Genomic DNA, 20,786 nt, shown 5'->3' on the forward strand with positions numbered 1-20,786 from the left:
ATCCCCGGGGTCCCCGCCGCGCCGCGCTGTCCTTCGTGGCCCGCTGCTCTGGCTTAGTGCACTAATGTTTTCAGCGCTCGGTGCTGGTGACGCTCAACAATTCCGCCTGAAAAACAGTCCTTTCGTGCTCCTGCTCCACGAGTATCGCCGGTCTAGGAGCTGCTGGTTATTTCTGAAGGTGTAAAATTTTTGTTTGTTTTCATTAGCCGTCCGGATCAAGTATATTCGGTTGTGTGTGTATGTGTTTTAATTTTAAGAATCTCCACTGGTAACTTTTGTCACACGTTGTCCGAACTAGGAAAGACCTGCAACTGGTTATTTCAGGTTTTGTTTACTAGAATTTAACTTGGAAGAAAGTCTAAGGATAATTGTTTGAGCTTAAGACCTTCCCATTAGGTGAACTCCTCTTTAAACCGGATGCTGCAGCCCTTAGGTGACTTCGGGAGGTCTGGGCGTTTTGACTTCACGTGCCTGCCCGTGTTGGGGCAGAGGGCCTGCTCAGCATCGCCAGAGTGCTGATGTCACTTAAGGGGGATTTTCCAGTCTTTCAAATGATTAATCTTACTCATTTCAGCCACTAACGAGCTGAGCAACCTTGAATAAGCCATTTTTTCTGAGTCTCAGACTCGGGTAAAGAGGCCATATTTTAGAACTCCAAGTGATTTTTGAGGAGCGAATAAAAGTGTAGAATCTAGATCACTATGCAATGTGTAGTTATCAGTTCAGTTATTGCACATCTCAACATCTGATGAATGTACATTTCTCTCAACAGCACTTGATTCTTTGGCTGTTTTTGCTCTATAATATCTAATACTTTGTAAGATCAGCATTTTTTCCAGGCCCCCTCACCACTACTTTCCTTTGGGAAAGCCTTTCTTATATGCCTGTTTGATAAAGACATTGGATTGTGCTAATATACATTATTATACAAACGCACAATTTTCTAAGATGCTTTTCTCCAAGTGTTTTAATACAATGGGGTTTCTCTCTTTATAGAGAAGCAAGTGTGTTGGCGGTCCGTGTGTAATTATTTATCCCCCTCTGCACCAGAACAATGATGGTAGTTGTGGCTCTTGATTCTCCCACTGCCCACAACAGAACAGTACATCTGTGCATGCATCACTTTATTTCCCAGGTGTTTTTCCCTCCTTCTGTCACAGTTCTTTACTTTCAAAATCTGGTAATACTTAGATTTCAGCTGGTTTCCAAAGTTCCAAAAGAAGGTTCTAAGCTCCCAAGTGTACTTCATTGTTTTGTGTTTATTCTGTGAGGACTGGAAAAATGTCTGTGAGATCCAGTAAGTGCTTATTATGTACCTATCTTCTACCAAACATAAAATGATCAGTTTAAAGTAAAAAACAATTTTTTATGATACTAAGTATTGGCTGGTGAGTACTTTCTTGGCTTAGTGCTGCTTTGTAAGGAATGGACTTCTTGTTCTCTTGCTGGACAAGTTTAAAATTCAAGAAGGGGGCATGGGGGAATCCTTATCTGGCATGTGGAGGTGGGGAGAGGAGCAGAGGGCTTCCTGTTTTCCTAGTCCCTTAGGCATCCATAGCAAATTACTAGAGGCCTTGGGTTCACTGTCATAGCCTCAGGATTAGCCTCAAGGCCTGTGCTAGTGATGGGACTCCATTACTCATTGTGATTTTCAAGCACTGAAGTCCACATTTACAGTGGCTGTTACAGCCCTGCCTCTAACCCTAAATTCCTACTCCAGTCTAGAACCACAGATCCCTACATACTTATCAGAAAATTATCCTGTACAGTTGATGTGTAAAGGTGTCTCATAAACATAATCTCCATTTTAGACTAGCATATTCAAATACATAACAAATTATATTTAAAAGTATATTACTTTAGGCCCTGGCTGGGTAGTTAGGTTGGTTGGAGCATCCTGATACACCAAGGTTTTGGGTTCGGGCACATAATAGAAGTAACCAATGAATGAATGCATAAATAAGTGGGACAACAAATTGATGTTTTTCTCTTTCCCCTTTACTCTCTCTCTAAAATCAATGAAAAAGAAAGTAACTTCATGTAACTTGAAAACAAGTGTGCTTAAGCATATGGTGAAAAATTTCTTGTGCCACAGATTGCAATTTAATGGAAGTTTGATGTAGTTAACAATAGTCAGAGTGGTAAATTAATTATTCATGAATTATTTTATGCTAGCTAATATAAGCATAATAGAATTAATTTTTAGATAAATAAATATGACTGTTCCATAAAACAGTCCATATAAAGGGAAAATGCAAAGCACATCTTTCATTGAAATTTATTTAGTGTTTTTCCAGGAATCTCATGGTGCTTTTAAACTATCAAATAATCATTGTAGAAAGCCAAGCATTGTCAGTTTTAAATAACTCTCGCACTATTCCTTTTTTCATAACATTAATTGACCATAATTGTGGGGGACATAATTATACTGATAAAAAAATATGACACCCCAGCGTTAGTGATGTCACATGGCTTAAATCATGCCATCTAGCTATTTCTAAGAATCTATAAAATGGGGCATGAGACATTAACCTGCGGTCTAGAACACGAGTTATTTTTGCCACACTCAATATGGAGGGCAAGTCACACTGAGAAGCAGTTCACCTTCTCAGGCCTGCCTGGCCTGTCCCACCTCTCCTCTTTCTGATTGGAGGACGTGTTTCACCCTGGAAGTTGCCTGGGCCACTATTGGCCAGTTGTCCAATCAGTCTTGTGTCATCTCTTTGCTCTTTATAAGTAAACAAACAAGTATTGCTCAAGAGGAGTGCAGGAGCTATTCTCAGAAGGGATTCAGTCAGGAGGATTTGGAAGTTGGCACGCTAAAGGTGCGGTGCTGTGGGAGTGTCTTCACTGGTTCCAGGGAGGTTTTGGGAGGCAGTGCTTCTCTCTGTGAAGCTCTGCCTCTGCGGTACAACTTCAGAAAACAGCGACCTAGTGCTCGCAGGAAAGCCACCATAAATCACATATAACTTAACATTATTCTTAAATAAGTGAATAAGACTGATGGAACTGGGTGACTTTCCACAGGTTTTTTGTTATTGTTGCTTGTTTAATTCTAACACACTTCAAAGGATTGCTGTTTTTTTTTCAGCTTTTGCCCATATAAGGGATGTAACTGTTCAGACTCTCATTTTAAACCACGAACCTCTTGTTTAGCCTTTGAATGTGTTCCCTTCTTTCTAGTCACCTTGACTGTTTCTGCTGAGCAATGATAAAATGGCATTTTTTTGACATCTGGATTCTGAGAAACAGCATGAGTAAAGTTAACATTGTTTACTACCAATTGGAAAATGCCCTCCCCTGTATTCTGCTTATTTCCTTAGATGTTATCAGTTCTCACTAATAAAAAGTTGATTATTGTAGTCTCATAGTGTTAAAACAAATGATCTTTTCTACCTAATTTTTCCTCACTTTAGCATGAATGCACCCTCAGTGTTCTTTGTAAAGGATACAGTTGTATATAAAGGATTATAAAATTGTTCAAGGACAAATAAAACTTTCAGGGTTCAACCTGTAACAGTTCTCTGCTGTGTGCAAAGTCTTTCCCTTCTGGTTCTCTGTGCCAACATGGATCACCCAAGCTCTGACAGCTGTCTTTTTCCACTGTTCTAGTGGTCTGCACCAACTCAGTCCTTCGATATCTTTGTGAGTTATTCTACACAGACTTCCTGCTGTAAAGAATATATAGATACACTTTTTAACTGTATAGTTGTATATTTCAAATTATCAGTATATAATAGTTTACCCATTCTACTAAAGATGGACACTTGAGTAAATTATTTTGTACATTTTAATCTACTCTAAGCTCCTCTAGAAGAAAATTACATTTTGTTAATAGGGCCTAGTAGGGAATAGATATATTTTTTAAAAAACTGACTGAAATGTAATAGTGGCAAGGATCATGCTTTAGAATCTATGGATCCACACAGAACATAGCACCTACACTAGTCAGGCATTCTGTAAATGTTTATTATGTTAGTTGATACATTGCTGAGATACTTCTTAGCTTGGATGGTGACGGTGATAACCCACCAGTCTTCTCTACATCTGTTAGGCTCATGTTCTTCCCTGCAAAATCTTTTACCCAGTTTGTTTATTTTCATTCAACAAACATTTAGTCAGTAAACATTCCTTTATTACATGAAACGTTAGTATACCTATCGTGTAACAAAGGTTACATTAATAAAGCTGGTTCCAAAGGAAGCAAATGTTGACAATAAAATATGATGGTGCTGTAATAAAGGGACCAGCCTTCCTAGAAGGGGGGTACCTTAGAGGACAAGAGGGAAGAGGATTGGTTTTAATGACACAGACTGGGGAGATGGGACTTCCTGGCAGAGGAGACAGGTTGAGCAAAGTGACAGAGATGTGACAAAGCATAGTGAATTATGGCTAAGGAATCTGGTGGCTCCTATTGAAAGATGTGTGGGGAAGGAGATGAGTGCGGCCAGGCTGGGAAGTTAGGACCAGAAGTGAGCTACTGGTGTGATGTGATAAGGAGTCAGTGGGCCTGCTAAGTACTTTTAAATGGGATGAGTCTGCTTTTGTTTGTTATTATTTAGTGAGTTCTGGTAACTGCACAGGAGGAAGGTTGAAAAACCTTCTAGATGCAGGGAGGTCACTTTGCTGTTGTTTTTCAATTATGTGGACCTGAGATGGTCAAAATTTGAATTAAGATACTGTTAGTTTCATCAGAAGATGTACTTCCTCATTTATGGAATTCTATGGACTAGAGTAGGCTCCCCTCTTTTCTGCTCGAGATTTCTTTATAGAGGTGGTGCTGGATAGCCAGGACTTTGTGGAGACTGGGCCCAGGGGAACTGGCAAACTTTCTATTTTTTTTTTTTAAACTAGATTAGCAAGACCCCACACTTGACCAGAAACACTGGGGTGGCTTGTGGATTCTTGGCTTCCATTTAGACCAGGGGTGTCAAACTCATTTTCATTGGTGGCCACATCAGCCTTGGGGTTGCCTTCAAAGGGCCAAATGTAATTTTAGGGCTGTATACATGTAACTACACTACTCTAGGGGCAAGGAGCTCAGTGCTGCTGCTGGGTAGAAACAAGGTGGAGGGTTGCCTTGTGTTTGCCACCTGTGCTTTAGATTCTGGGCAACTTCTCCAGCACTTCAGGTCATTGAAGTAAGTCTGACCAGAAAGGAGTTGGGTTCACACCCCCTGGCCCTTCTCTCTGGAAACAACTAATAATAACAGTTTCTTGCTATGAGCAATTTAAGGTGAAGCCACTGTCACAGGTGGCTTTACAGATTCTCTAGAACACACCTGCCCTGGAGCACAGAAAACAAGGTAACTAGGGTATAACAAGATCACCGAGAGATGACACAGGATTTATCAGCTAGCATGATTTCCCCTTTTGCTGTAATGAATGTTAGTTGTCAGATAAAAGGGCTGAATTCAGGGTTCTATTTTGCTTACCTAGTTTGTAGAGCTTTAACAGTTGGCACTGGTTCCTCCTGCCACTTAATCACACCTTCTGTGTGCAGCAGCCCTTGGGGGTCATCTAGAGCTTTCCAGGGGGTGGGGGTGGGGTTTCCTGGGGAGGAAGGTGTGTTTGGGGGAATCCTGGGGTCCAGTCCCTGCGGCTGTCCTCAGGGGAAGGTTGCGGTGGGGTGGGGGGGTCCTCGGGACCATGGGGGGTGGTCCTTGGGGCTATCCTCTGGACTGCAGACACATCTGAAGGCATTCCAGGTGAGGGGTGGCCTCCGCGAGCCCGGTCCATGCAGAGGGGAGCGCGTCAGCTCCATACTCCGGAGGTGGCAAATTTGGTCTTCACATGCCGCAGCAGACAGTGCACCGTCCTGCTGCCCACCAGCATGTCTTCGGTTAGGAAGGGACAGCCATCGCGCGTTTGTGGGTGACATTCTTTACCTGTGCTTGGTCCGGGAGTGGGACAGGAGGCCCTCAGACCTCAGGTGAGGCCAGGCCGGGACGGCTGGGAAAGGGCCCCGCGGATAGCCCCCCTGGGCAGGCGGGGCTTTGGGGGGCTGGTCGTCTGTGGGTCCCTCCTAGGGGGCGGGGCCGAGACTAGATGGAGGGGTGTGGGGGGGTTGGTAAATGAGGCTAGGCTCTAAGTGGGCGTGACTAGGCCCTGGGGGGCTGGCTGGGCTCTGCTGGGGTGGGGCGGGGCGGCTCACAGCTGCGCAGCGCACGCGCGGCGGCGGCAGCTGTTACTCTGACCGGCATGGCGGTGTGCGCTCGTCTTTGCGGCGTGGGACCTTCGCGGGGATGCCGGCGTCGCCAGCAGCGCCGGGGCCCGGCCGAGACGGCGGCCGCGGACAGTGAACCGGACACAGACCCGGAGGAAGAGCGCATTGAGGCTGGCGTGGCGGTGCTGTGTGGTGGGGGGAGCGGCCGGAGCTCGAGCCCCTCGCCGCCCCCGCGCTGTTCCCTGCTGGAGCTGCCTCCGGAGCTGCTAGTGGAGATCTTCGCCTCTCTACCAGGCACTGATCTCCCTAGCCTGGCTCAGGTCTGCACCAAGTTCCGTCACATCCTGCACACCGACACCATCTGGAGACGGCGCTGCCGGGAGGGTGAGTGCGTTGTATTGGGGTAAGGGCCTGGAATGGGGGCGACCTGCCCAGGGCTCTCGACGGGGACCTGCCATAGTTCGGGGCCCCGCCATAGTTCGGGGCCCCATAAGCAGGGTTTCGACTGGGTTAGGGGTTCGGCCTGGGGGGGACTCGGGGTCTTGGGTCCCATGGGCCCTGCATGGGGACCTGCCACAGATGGGGGTTCCAAGGGACAACCCGGTTGTGCGGGGCGGGGGGGGGGTGGGTAGGGGTCCCGCAGCAGATCCAGGGCACGGGGTTTGGGTGAAATATAGTTCCCAGTGGGCACTGGTGTGCCCAGAGAGGGTGGAGTGGTCTTTCAGCTGCCAGGACTGGACGCAGCAGAGCCAAGGGAAGTGACGCCAGCTGGGGCCGGGGTTGAGGGGTGGTCCCTGTAGGTGTGAGACCCTGGAGGTTTAGGCTGGCCCAGGTAGTAAGCTGACCTCCGCTGATGTCCGCCGGGGCCCTCGGCGTCCCCAGCCCTTTGGGGTTGGTTGGGTGTGTGTGCGGGGGAAGCTGAGGGGCGCGTGAGGGTGAGCTTGAGTAGTAGGGGGCAGAGGGGGCCGAGTGTCTGGAGGGTCTCCTGGGGAAAGGAGTGGGTCTGCGTACAGGTGAGTGGAGCAGGCGGTGCTGGAGGGGTTGCTGTCCCGCTCAGGGGTGCTGGTGGCAGTGGTGAGGATAGTGAGTAGTGAGTTTTGTAACAAATCCTGGAAGGAAAGGTTTACTTAATCCAGGATACAAGGCTCTCTGCGTTTAAACGTTACCAGATCTTTGATATTCAGCAAGCTCTCATAGTGGTAAACAGGATAGGCAAGAAAAAGTCTGAACAACGCAGAACTGCAAAAGGATGAAAGTAAGAATCATCAGGGAACATATGAAGTCTTGCCTCCTTGGCATATGTCATCAAGTTGGCTGAAATAAACTTATTTTTTTTTTAAAGTGAGAATCATCAGAGCTCCTACAGTCAAAGACGAACTCTTAAAATTTTGGAAAACATCTTTCCATATACAAATATAAAATCATGTACATGTTTTTACTTCAATGCAGTTGTACCATATGCTTTCTCTTAGAGACAGTTTAGTATAAAAAAGCTCCATAAAATTATTCACCGGCATACATAGGCCACAGACTACTACCTTACTGGTAGGTTGTTAAATCGGCAATTTTTTCTTATCATAAACAGTGCTATCAAGACTGCCTTTGTGCATTTCACGGGAATTTATGAGACTTACATGTATCCTCTAGGACTTTGGAGGTTATTTTCTTAGTGCACATTTCCCAAAGTGGGGTTGTGGGTAAGTAGGATGTGCACATTGGTAAAACCTTAGGTACCCATTGCCCAGTTGTCAGAATTCACACCACCAGGGAGGCTATATAAGAAGGCCTCTTTTCTCAAATCCTCTTCAACAAGGGGATCAACTAGTCATCTCTCTTCTGTAAATCTCAATGGCCAACACTCTGGATTTAGAGTCATGGGCAGGCTGTGTATCCATCGAGAGATCCTGCATAGGCTGCTTCACCTGCTCAAGTGGTAGTGGGAAGTGCTGTCCCATATGATTAAATGAGATGATGCATATGAAGCTCTCACTCTCTAAATAGTAGGCGTTTAGTTATCATGGCTTTTCACCATTTTATTTCACCTCCTGTGAATTTCTTATTTGTGGGTTGTTTTTTGTTTTGTTTTCTCTCTTGTCCTCTTAGGGACTCTATTATCACTTTCTTTTTTATCTTTAAACAAGGACTTTTTTTTCTATTGCATTTTAGAGAGAGAGAGAAACATTAATGTGAGAAAGAAACACTGGTTGTCTTGTATGTGCCCTAACTGGGTATCAAACCCGCAACCTGAGTATGTGTCCTGACTGAGAATTGAACCTGTGACCTTGTGGTTCATGGGATTACACTCCAACCACACTGGGCAGGGCAGGGAGTCTGTTGTCTTACAAATTTGTAAGAACTCTTTGAATATTAACATTATTACCCTTTTGTCATATATGTGGCAAGTAAATTTTCTTTGGCATTTTAAAATAGAGGCAAAAAAAAAAGTACCATTTTCTCTTTATCTGTGAGTTCCATTTGCTTTGTTTTGTATTTTGTACACCTGTAAGACCCAGATTCAGCCCTGGTTGGTGTGCTTAGCCAATGGAGTGCCGGCCTGATTCCCCCGTCAGGGCACATACCTGGGTCGTGGTCTAGGTCCCCAGTCGGGGGTGTGCCAGAGGAGACTGATCTGTGTTCTCTCTAGTGCATTGCTGCTCTTTCTCTCTCTTTCCTTCTTCTTTCCTTTTCCTCTCTCTAAAAATAAATAAAATTAAAAAAAAAAGATCTAGAATCATGACAGATGTTCTATTGTGCTTTGAGGAGTTTCTGTGTCAGTCAAGCAAACCCGTGTTGTGGTCTCTTGGGAACTGTAATGTATGTGTGTTTGTAGTTCAGCTCTAGGAACAAAGGTAACAGAAGACTTTTGTGTAATTAGAAAATGCAAAGGCATGTCACAGGGTAAAATTAACTGGAGTTATAACTCAAGGTAAATTCCTAGAATTGTTACTGGAAATATAAAAAGTCCTGATGAAGATGCAGAAGGAAGTGGAGCAGACATGGAAGGACCCTGGAGCCCCTCCTTCCTCACCGCTGCGTTGTTCAGCTCAGCTTTCTTGGGACAGCAGGCACGATGGTGGAATCCAGCCATCTTGTTCATCCATCTTGCACGACGGGGCTCCGACGTGCTCGGGGAATTTCCATTTTGAGAAATTTAAGACATGAAAGATAAAAATGATAAAACAAGCATATTCCTAGCCACCTCCCCCCCAAAAGTCTTTTGTCATATTTACTTTTGACTCCTCTACCTTTGTTAGGAAGACATCTCAGGTGAGACTCAAGTCCCTTCTGATCACCGCTGTTCTTCCCATTCTAAGAAGCAGCCACTGCTGTGGGTTTAGTTTACTTGTATATACATACACCTGTATACATCCCCAACATTATATTGTTTTGTGGTGGTTTCAAGTTTAGCACTGGATCATGCCATAAGTATTGTGTATCTTTTTTCCCCTGTCAACCTGTGTTTATTTAAGTTCTGTCTATGTTAACACATTTAAGTCTAGTTAAATCTTTTTAAATGCTATTTGAAGAAACTACACTTTCATTCCTCCCCTTTTATAATTTTTTTTTATTATACCCAGTGTGACAGTGAACAGTCTCCGATGTGTTTCCTTGGATGCAGATAAGTTTGGAAATTCCTCTAAGTACTATATCCAGAAGGAGTGTGGCTGGGCAATGGGTTTTGAAATTTGCAGTTTTACTAGATACTAGCCAGTCATTTCTGGAGTGATTTTACCCCTTTACATACCTGTCACTGGAGCATGAATAGGCAGGTCACAAAATGTGAGATACAAATGCCTAATATGCATCATTACAAAGTAGCTGCCTTCTGTGGTCCAGGTTATCTCATTTAATCCATTATCTGCTAGCTTCTCTCTGATGTGAATGATACGGCTTTAAAAATGTGTATCAGCACTGGCCAGGTGGCTCAGTTGGTTGGCGAGTCCTCCTGTGCACCGAAAGGTGGTGGGTTGAATTCCCGGTCAGATCACATACCTAGGTTGTGGGGTTGTGGGTTTGTTCCCCCCGCTCCCCACTTTCTCTCTGTCTTAAATCAAAAAGCATGTTCTCAGGTGAGGATTTTAAAAAAAATGTGTGCCAATCTGAGGGAGAACCAAAGTCTCATTTTAAGTTGTATATGTGCCTGATGATAATGAGGATGCACATTTCAGATATGTAATTACTGGCCATTTGGATTTTTTTTTGTTTGCTTATCCTTAATCTTTGCCCTCTTTTTCTATTGTTATTTTTCATATTGATTTGTGGATTTTATTTATTTAATCCGGATAGATTTCTGTTTAATATATTGTAAAACATTTTCTTGTAGTTTGTAGTCATTTGCTTTTTAACTTTATTTATAGTGACTTTTGTGTACAATGTAAATCAGAATTACAAAATTTTAACTTTGTAATAATTGAGTGATAATTAAGTAATAATTGTCATTCCAAGGTTATGAAGATGGTCGACAGCTAGATTTCAGTTTCACTATTTCCTTCTAATAGCTTTAATTTCCAGCTTCTCTAGTCAATAATTGGATAATCCCATGTGGCATTCATAGATGGCTCATAGAGTTAGTATAATTGTGTTTGGATTTATATATAAGAATAGTTGTGTGTGAGACAAATGTGGTCTTATTTCTCTGAGCCTCAAAACTTCATCTTTCCTGAACTAGACGTCTGGTTATAGTGGGTGTTGATGAGGCCAGAGAGAAGCCTCTGGGCACAAAACCAAAGCTCTCCCAGCCTTGGTGAACAGGAGACCAGATCTCTGGCTGGTTGAAGAGGTGGATGGTCATACCTCATCAGACTTTTTGGAACAGCCTTGGGGTATGGCCTTGGCAGGGGTATAATGGTGGCTCCAGTTTTTAGTGTCTTGAAAGGGTGAGTGAGACTAAGTAATGAGCTTGAATGTTTAGTAAGTAACCAGTTTGAATGAGTTTCAGTGCTCATATGTTTGCTTTCTGCATTTATATAACTGGATTTTCCAGAACAGGAAGTAAACCACAAAAGAATGGGATTGGGAAAGAGGATACTGTGCACCTGTGTAAGGAACCGCTTCAAAGAATTTGGGCTGTGATTACCTTTCAGGGTGCCAGCAAGGCATGTATGTTTAATAGCTCTTCCTAAAATGATAGTATGACCTGGGGGCAGTGGGGAGGGAGATACACCAGAAACTTAAAATGAGGTATAATGTATGGGGAGAAGTTCACAATTTCCAGTGTTCTAGCGATAGTAAATCTTTTATAGGGCCTTTCTAGCCCCCTGCATGTAGTATTTTGTAGTGGTATTTCTCCGGGCAGGTAAAAGGGTTGCTCCTGAAAAGCTGAATCTGTTTTCCTGATTTGAGGCAAGTATATAACAAATAGGCGATATTTTTCCCTCTTACAGGAAACCAAACCAAACTCAGTTGTGCAGGCAGGGCAGGTAGATGGAGGGTAAACACTTTTTGATGCATCATTCCTTTGGCTACAGTCCTCCTGCAGTTACTTGCATGTGGAGCTATAAATAAGTCATCATTTCTCAGAGTACCCAGGGCAGAAGCCAAGTGCGTTATTTTGCCTTTGACCCAGACGGGGCTTTTTCATTTAATACTTTACCATTTAGTTAGTGAATTTTGAAATGCTTGCTAATTTTAACACTGTTCATTTATATAATATTTTATGAAGTCTACCTAAGGCTGATGAGTTTACAAAATCCAGGCCATAGTTCTAAATCAGAATATTTAAATAGTAACAGAAGATAAATGAAAAACAAAGGAAATACTTATGCACATATTTTTCTGTTCCACACTAAACTCTAAGTGTTGAGTCACAAAAATTTCATAGTTTTCAGTTTAGTTCTTGCTGCCAGCATCAGGTTTTTAATTAATATGTAATTTTTCTATTTCTTTCTTTGATGGTAAGTGTTTTTTTTTATGGTGAGTATTTTTAATGACATATAGAATAATATTTGTATAATAGTTTGATCAGTAAGTCTAAAGTGGGTTTACTTTCCACCATACTCAGAAATATCTTTTTCCCATAATGTGTGGTCTTTATGACAGAAACGGGAAATTAAAAATCAATATTTAATTGTTTTGTGCATGCAGAAGAAAATGCTATTTCCATTCTGTTTGATGTGCTGATGCAAAATTTGAGTAATGTGGCTTTTGTTAAATATGGCTGAAATTGGAAGAGCCATCATGGGAAGAGGGGAAATGGTGAAGTTGTTGGCCACTACCATTTTTTGGTTTTAAGGTTGGCTTGAGAAATATTTGTTGATTCCTGCTGTGTGGATGCTTCTAGAGCCCACCAGTTTTGGTGTTAGGGAGGGCAGGTTGGCAGTTGGATAAACAAACTGTCCAGGTCATAGAAACATGTGTCTTAACCATGAGAAGAGGAAACCAGTTCACCTCCTGGACATACAGCAGGATCTAAGACTATAGGGAAAACCTTTATTTATTCTTTTCTTCTGCTTTGCTAACTGAAAGGACAACAGTCCTCTATTATATTTGCAAGTTGAACCTCATGTGCTGCTTCATAGAGAAACCTATGAAGTAAAGTAAAAAAAGCAAAGTGAAAGATAAAGAAAAATGGTGTCCCTTAAAACTTCCTGTTATTTAACTTTAAAAAAGAGCTAGAAAGTGAATCTGGTACCCAGAAATCATTGCGTAAAGATTTTCCCTTGGCCCTATTTAATTGGTCAGACACTGGTGACTTGTCAAAGAGAATTGATTGGTTGTTAGAGGTCCAGGCACTGCCGTTTTTTACTGTTGTTTATAAAGTGGTTACATAATGCATTTGAGGATCTGAGTTTGTCTCTCTGGCTGTAAAGGGCATGCAAATAAATACAAGGGTATCTTTGGGCCTTTGGAGAGGAACAAGTGTCCTCCCCCAAATCAGGCCCTTTCAGGAGATGGCTGGGGTTCCAAACTCATGAGTCAGCATCCTTTGCAGCAATGCCATCACTGTCCACCTAGTGGCAGTGGAGAGTAAACCTGGAATCTCCAGGCCTGCTTGTCTAGTGTTAGAGGAATAGGGATGTGTCTGGAATATTAGAAAAGGGCCAGTGTGAGATTATTGCAGTCAGACTTGTGGGCACATCTGGTCTCAAAATGGGTACCGAGAGAGAGCAGGTGTGTGTGCACTCGGGAAGAATGGGTGTCTGGGATGACAGATGGGCCTTAGCCTGACTAGGTCTCCTGTGGCTAGGGGTTGCCTGTCATAGGAGCTGGGTGAGGGTCAGAGTCATCTAGCTGGAAGAGTGAAGTTTCTCAAGGATCCTATTGGCACTGTGACTGTTTATCTTTGCAAGGGTGGAGCTTGTTGGGAATTAAATCACATTGATAATGTAGGTGGTTTCAGCTATCCTCGGGAACTATTTGTTCAGCATCCTAAATGTTCTAAGGTGTTTAATAGGAGACACCCATGTCCAGGTTTTGGTTTTTACATTCTTTCCCATCCTAAAATGAGCTGTTTGCAGAGCGTTTTTCTAGATCCGATACATTATTATTTCTTTAAAGGGCATTACATACACTTAGAGTAATAGCGGAGTAAAACAGCTGTTGGAGAACACCTGGGGGGGGAGGTGTTGAAATCGGGCTCTATTGAGGAGTGTTTTCAGATCTCGCTCGCTCGGAGCAGCTGTGTCAGGACACCTTGGCACCTCAGCGCCCTAGTGCTCCCTCCCACCAGCTTCTCTCCCCCACCTCCTTTGACTTCTTAGTAGCCTCAGAAATAAAACTTTTAACTATATTTTATTAAGGGTTATAGTTATCCCCTAACTTAGTACAAACAAAAGTGCAGCTTTTCTTACCAATAACCATCTTTTAAAAGATTTTATTTAGAAAACTGTGTGAGTTTACAGCAGGTAGGAAACAAGGCAGCAGCATTCCTGCAGCGCACACTCCACCCCTTCTCCCCAGCTCCATCCTGCTTGCTAGGGCCACATCTGGGTTGCACCCTCCTTTCCTCTGCCTCTGCCTTTGCCTTACCTGGTGGCAAGTGGCCTCCTCACTGGACCCCCCCACACAGACCCCCATTTCCAGGTGCATCTCTGCTGGTTCTGCCCACAGGTTAATAGTCCACTATTAGGCCCTGTGCCTGCTGCTTTTCTCTCTGAGACTTCAGTGCTTCTGTGTTGCCCATGGACTCCCATCTCTGGTATTCAAGCCCCTCTAGGACCAGGGGAGAACCTCCCTTTTCAGACTTCTTCTGGGTGCCCAGCAGCCTGCTCTAGATGGTGTCTTAGTACTGTGCCTTTCCAGTGTGGCAGAGTTCCCTCATGAGTGGCATTTTTTGCAGCAAGGAGGTTAAGTCCCCTCTAACTGTAGTCTCCAAATATCGAGACAGTGCACACAGAGTAATGACATTACCTCTTTTGTCCTCTTCTGTTCCAGTGCAAAGTGTGTGCAGATCTGTCACACTGCCATGAGTACCATCTCCGCTGTTCCATCTTCTCTATTAGGAAAGGAGCCCAAAGAAGCAGATGTGTCTTGGGCTCTCCTGTGGGGGTGAGAGTAGAAAAGAGAGAGAAAATTCTTCTAATTCATTCCCACCCATAGAGGCTGACTGGATTCAGTGCATATTCAGAAACATGCCGTGAGGACAGAGGGCTTTTGGTAGGCCCCACTACTCGGTACGGGCATCATCGGACGGGAAATGCATGATGAGGTCTTGGCAGCCCCGGCAGTTTGGGGCAGCTTCAGTGTTGACTTGACTCAGGCGAAACCACTTGGCAAAACATCTTTCAAGTAGCTTTTTGAAAAATTCTGATTGGAATATTTGAAGTGGCAATTTAATTGTTTGCTGTGGTAACATATACATAAAATAAAATTTACTGCTTTAATCATTTTTTAAGCATACAGTTGAGTGGCATTAAGTACATTCACGTTTTTGGGCAGTCATCGCCCTCCATCTGTCTCCATAGCTCTTTCCATCTTTCCAAACTGAAACTTTGTTCCCATGAAAACTCCCCATTTTCCTTCGCCAGTCCCTGGCAACCACCATTCTCCTTTCTGTCTCCATGAATTTGACTCCTCTAGGGACCTAAATGTAAATGGAATCATACAGCATTTGTCCTTTTGTGATTGGCTTATCTCACTTAGCATAATATCCTCAAGGTTCATACACATTGTGGCATGTGTCGAAATTTCCTTCCCATTTAAAGACTGCATAATATTCCAATTTATGGATGGATCACATTTTGTTTATCCATTCACCTGTCAGTGGGCACTTGGGTTGCTTCTGCCTTTTGGCTGTTGTGAGTAATACTGCCGTGAACATGGTGTGCAAATATCTCTTTGAGTCTCTGCTTTCAGTTCTTTCGATTACATATCGGAAGTAGAATAATAGCTGGATGATGCTGTAATTCTGTGTTTTGTTGTTTGAGAAAGCGCACCTTAATAAGAGCATTTAGTTTTATAAATTTCCTCAAGTCCAGCTCACCCATTTTTCTCTACCTTCCCAACTTTTTGATGCTTCGTTGCCATCTTTCTATGTAGACACTTTCAAAAAAGAATTTCATAAATTGCGTACTAGATTGACAAGGAAACTTTTTGAATTGACAGCCTGCAACACTAAATCCCATACTTAAACAGCAGCAATATGCAGCATGGTTTGGTATGCTTTTAGTCACTTCAAATAGGTGTCTACTGAAGGATGGAGTTAACACTCATTAGTTTTTCTGGAAGGAAGAATATGTGGTACTGGCAAGTAAACTGGCCTTAAAGCTATTTGCAGGGCATTTTCCCTTGATGACTTATGGGAAGGTTTATAAAACAACCAGATGATGTGGAATTGTTCTTAGCCACTCTTTAAAAAAAAAAATTCCATCATGTGGAAAATACCGAGCATTTCTTACAGGAACATTGGGTCAGAACATTGGGACATTATTTCACTTTGGTGTATTTATTGTTATCTTTTGGGAACATTAAGGAACATCTACTAGGGATTGCTGTATTCATTAGCACTACCTAATAACTTTGCTCTTCTTCTGATTGTTAATGGCGTATTTTGTGGATGCGTTATCTGATCATGCAAGTTCATCTCCTGTATAATATTAGCAATACTATTTGTTGACAAAGTATACAGAGATTCATGATTGGTCATCCTGGCTAAAAACCTTAGAGTCACTCTGACGCCTAAGTGATTGGTGAGGGGTACTGATACTTTCTATCAGGTTAGAGTATCTCTTGGACTCATGTAGAAATCATAAACCAGCCCTGGTTGGTATGGCTCAGTGGGTTGGAGCAACATCCTGTACACCAAAAGGTCATGGGTTTGACTCCTGGTTAGGGCACATACCCAGGTTGGGAATCCGATCCCCTGGCGGGGTGCATGCAAGAAGGCAGCCAATCCATCTCTCTCTCTCTCTCTCTCTCCCTCTCTTCCCCCTCCCTCCCCCCTTCCTCTCTCCCTCCCCCTTCCCCCCTCACTCTCCCTCCCTCCCTCCCTTTCTCCCTCCTCCTCCCTCCCTCCCTTCCTTCCTCTCTCTAAAAGCAGTGAAAAAATGCCCTTGGGTGAAGAATAAAAAAAGAGAGAGAGAGAGATCATAAACCAAGTCACCAGTCTTCTGCAATCTGAGCACAGAGGAATGCCCACGAGACAGTCCCAGTGCCTCACAAAAGGCCTGGCTTTTGATTTCAGGCACCATCAGCAACAAGAGCACAATGTATTTCCAGCTCTTGCCCTGTATGTAACTGTTGGTCTGTAGCACTAACACATTAAAAAAGTGTGCAATTCAAAGGAAGACACCCTCCCACATCCCCTGCCCCACAATCAAGCTGCTTTGTTTTGTCAGCAGGGCAGGAAAAGGCCGGTCCTTGGCTGCTTCATGCACTGGTAGCCCTCTGGAACTGAGAAAAGGAGCTGGCCTTTCCAAGCCACACAGAAAACAAACCGAAGCACCAATATCACTGTGTGGGTGACAATTTTGAAGTGCATCATTTGTACAAGAGAAGGACAAAGTGTGTTTACGGAGAGCTGGACAAAGTAGTGACAATGACTGGTGGTGTACTAGAGGTGCCCCTTGGCATCACAGAGCCATAGGAAAGTGTGAAGATAGTTTAATATAGAGCAGAGATCTTCTCAATGAGAGTGAGGTAGACCAATTGTTTCCGTTTGTTCCACCGACCAAAGGTGATCTGCAAGCATTTTGATGAACTGTGCCCTCTCAGATTGCTGGTAACTCATGTGACATTGTTGCATGCCTGCATTATTGTATCCCTGCCCTAGACTCTCAGACAGTGTATTTCATGATTTGTGTTACATTACAAATGCTTGTAATCTCTCTAGTCCTCTAGAGTAGAGTCCACATTCCTCTTGGCATGAGGATAAAGCAGGTGTATTTTGCCTGATAATGCGCAAGGCCATGGCTTTAGGTCTTTACACTTTATGTGTTTTCATCAGTAGTGGAGTAGGGGAAGCAGGGCCCCCAGGTGGGCCTGATCAAATTGGTGTGCAGAGAGAGCCTGTGTGCATCTTGGCTCTACTTCATGCACTGTCAAAATCCTAATAATCATGGGGAGCATTTGGGGTAATATCATCCATTTTGTTGAAAAGACCATTATAGTTGTATATGTAAGTATAATGGTCGCCTCAAGGAAAATAATGTGTGGTTGAGTTAAAAAAAAAAAAAAGGAAGAAAGAAAAAAAGACCAGACTTTGGGGAGATTCAGGGATGATGGAAAGTGATGAGCTGAAGGACAGTGCTGTGTGGTTACTGGCCAAATGACTGCTGAGTCACCAATGTTTTCAAGCATCAGTTCCCCCTCCCCCCCTCCATAATACAGGCACAGTACTGACCTCAGAGGTGATTGTCAGGATTTCGTTACTAGGCTGTTCTGTGAAGCCCCAGTCGAATGCCTGCACCTGGTATGAGCACAGTGAGAGTCCTGGTGGTTGTTATTGTGTGATCCCAGGGCCCCCTGTTCTTGTCATGAAATGCTTGCTGAGCACACACCTGCACCAGGGCTGTGTTCACTGCTCTGAGGTGTTCCCACATCCAGGCTTTGATTCTGGGTCTGCCATCACAAGCCCATGCTTCTTTCTTCAGAACAGTCACCTCTCTGCCCCTATTTTTTTTTTATTGTTAAAATGGAGATGACTGTAGCACCTCTCTCATGGGCTGCTGGTGGAATAGACTGCATTGGTGCCTGGCAGGAGCTTGGCATGGTGCCCAGCATGCACAAAGGCTGGTAGGAGGCAGGCATCGTCATTATTAGCTTTTGGCCCACAGGCAGTTCTGTATTAGTGTGGATTAGTTCAATTACAGTTCTTTCCTTCCAAAGCGTTGCTGAGGTCTGAACAGAAGGACCCAAGGTTTTGGTTGAGAAGTTCTGGCCTGGTAGAGTGGGGGGAGGGTGATTTTGAAAGGTGGGGCCATGGTGGGGTGAGAGAAGGTAGAGGGAGGAAGATGTAAGATGTTGGAGACCACCCTTCCGGGTTTCAGAACCTATAATCCCCCTGGCTAAGGCTGAGTAAATGACCTTGGGACCATAAGCCATTTAGGAGACAAAGCTTATCTTCCTTGTAGGGGCACTGCCTCTGTGTCTGTCCACCCCTCCCCCCCATCCACCTCACCCTGCTCAGCTCCTGGGCAGATGACTGGTTAGCCAATGACAGGTAAGATTCCTCAAAAGAGGGGTGAGCTAAGACAGGTATGATCGAGAAGGGGCCCTCAGGGAAGGACTTCAGGGCTATAGAAAAAGAAGGTAATGGACCCTTGTCCCTGGGCTTTGTCATAGTCTGAGTTCTCATTCTGTCTGCAAGAAGTGAAATCTCTTGGCTGCCTTACTTCCCCTGCTTGATTTAAGCCTTAAACAATGCCTTAAACCTGAAACAATGCCTGGGGTGGGTGTGGCCCTATTCTTGAAAGGGCAGGTTCCCTGGGGTGATCAGGCCTGAGAAAGAATATCTAAAATCCTAAGAAACCTACTTTGCTAATACCCTCAATTTAAATGATAAGGATCCAAGCTTGAAGTGAGTTTGTTCCCCAAAGTTTTATGGCCCTTTAACTATTGACCCTGACTCAGAATAAGCCCTCAGAGTTCTTTGAATGTTATCTATTGTTTAATCATTTCTGCCTGACAATAACTGATGAGCGTTACACTTACTCCCTGTATTCCTATACAAATAAACCCAATGAAAGCCTATTGAGGAACAGGTTACTGGTCCTTCTCCTTTGAGAGGTGGCCACCTTTCTTCCCCAGGCAGATCTTGTTTTGATATACTTATTTTCATCTGTGGGGAGGGGGGGCGCTCTGCAGGCAAAGCTCCCTCACAGTGTTGCAGGAAAATGAAGCAACCAGACACCGAGGGTTTCTGGAGTACGAGGTTTATTAACATGCACGGGCCCAGAGGAGTCTGTCTCCAAATTCTGAGCCTCAAACAAAGGGAAAGCAGCCGGTTTATAGAGCGGGGGCCGGGGGGGGGGGGGGGAGGCCTGTCCTTCAGACCAAAGCGGGAGATAATTTACAGAAGCAGAAAGCAGAGCGCTTCACTATCTCTGGTATGCAGGCGATAAATTAGAAGAAACAAGGTAAATCACTGGGCTGTTAAACATCCGGGCTGTAAAAAACAGTCCCCTAATTGCTGTGCTGTATTTTAAAATAGCTATCAATTTCCCCCCAACAACAGTAGGAGAATATGTGCTGTCAGCCAGGTGAGGGGGGAAGACAGGGAGGTGGGGGGTGGCGTCAAGGATCTCTCCTTACCAGTTTTAATTCTAAGGTAGCTGGTGCAGAAGGGCAGAGAGTGTCCAGTCCTCCTCCTAGCATCTTGCCTAGGTCTCCAATCATAGGAGCTGTGTCTCTGTTTAATAGAATTAGTAGTATGGTGAGCCAAACTGAGGGTTGAGTAGGTCTTTGTGGAACCCTGACACCAATGACAATCTCATTTTCATGGGGACAAGCATCATTTCAGACCATCGAATTTCTGCCACACCATATTCATAAGCTGGGGATTGTCTGATTTTGGGATTGTATGACCAAATTAACCAAGGATTTGGCATGCACCCTGCTTCCCTCCCTCCCTCCCTCCCTCCCTCCCTCCCTCCCTCCCTCCCTCCCTCCCTCCCTCCTTTCATCCCTCCCTCTCTTTATCCCTCCCCCTTCTATCAGTGTGTGTTTCTGTTGCTTTGTGATTCCTTTACTGTAATGTCTGGCAAATGTCTCTTGTTACAGAGTACGGCGTTTGTGAAAACTTGCGGAAGCTGGAGATCACGGGTGTATCTTGTCGAGACGTCTATGCGAAGCGTAAGTTAACCTAATATCATCCATCATTAACTCCATTCCAAGAGCAGACAGCGTGAGTATCAACAATGGATCGTAAATTAATTTGACCCAAACCCAGTGTCATTCTCAGACATCTTAATTTGAATGGCACAATTGAATTTTCAAGACAGCACAGGGTGGGGGGCTCTCCTCTCTCCCACTCAGGCCGAGGCAGCACCCTTACTTTCAGCCCATCACAGGGGTCGGGACCCTTAGATCTGAGAAACATGTCTGCCCTGGGAACAGACTCTGGGGTGCTTCCAGGGGTCCCTTCCTGGGGACTTTGGGCCCACAGCCTGGTGGGATGAGCAGATGGCTGATAGGGAGTGGGACACAAAGCTGTGAGCCTCCTGGCTGCCTGTGGGCGCACTCC

At 44.3% G+C, this 20,786-nt stretch overlaps 1 protein-coding gene across 7 annotated transcripts in view; it reads left to right on the forward strand.

Annotated features, from left to right (window-relative positions):
* Positions 1–6,192: 6,192 nt before the first annotated feature.
* FBXO31 (F-box protein 31) overlaps positions 6,193–20,786 on the forward strand; it is a 50,064-nt gene continuing 35,470 nt past the window's right edge. For all 7 annotated transcript variants that reach the window (XR_008391903.1, XR_008391902.1, XM_037142376.2 and 4 more), the window contains exons 1-2: positions 6,193–6,550; positions 20,324–20,395. Coding sequence is in view for 5 of the 7 variants with exons in the window: in XM_037142376.2 (XP_036998271.2) it covers positions 6,202–6,550; positions 20,324–20,395 (421 nt within the window). In the remaining 2 variants the exon portion in view is untranslated. The remainder of the gene's footprint in view (positions 6,551–20,323; positions 20,396–20,786) is intronic.

This window comes from Artibeus jamaicensis, unplaced genomic scaffold (assembly GCF_021234435.1).
Source record: "Artibeus jamaicensis isolate MK-2021 breed Jamaican fruit bat unplaced genomic scaffold, CSHL_Jam_final contig_464, whole genome shotgun sequence".
In the NCBI taxonomy this organism is placed as follows: domain Eukaryota; kingdom Metazoa; phylum Chordata; class Mammalia; order Chiroptera; family Phyllostomidae; genus Artibeus; species Artibeus jamaicensis.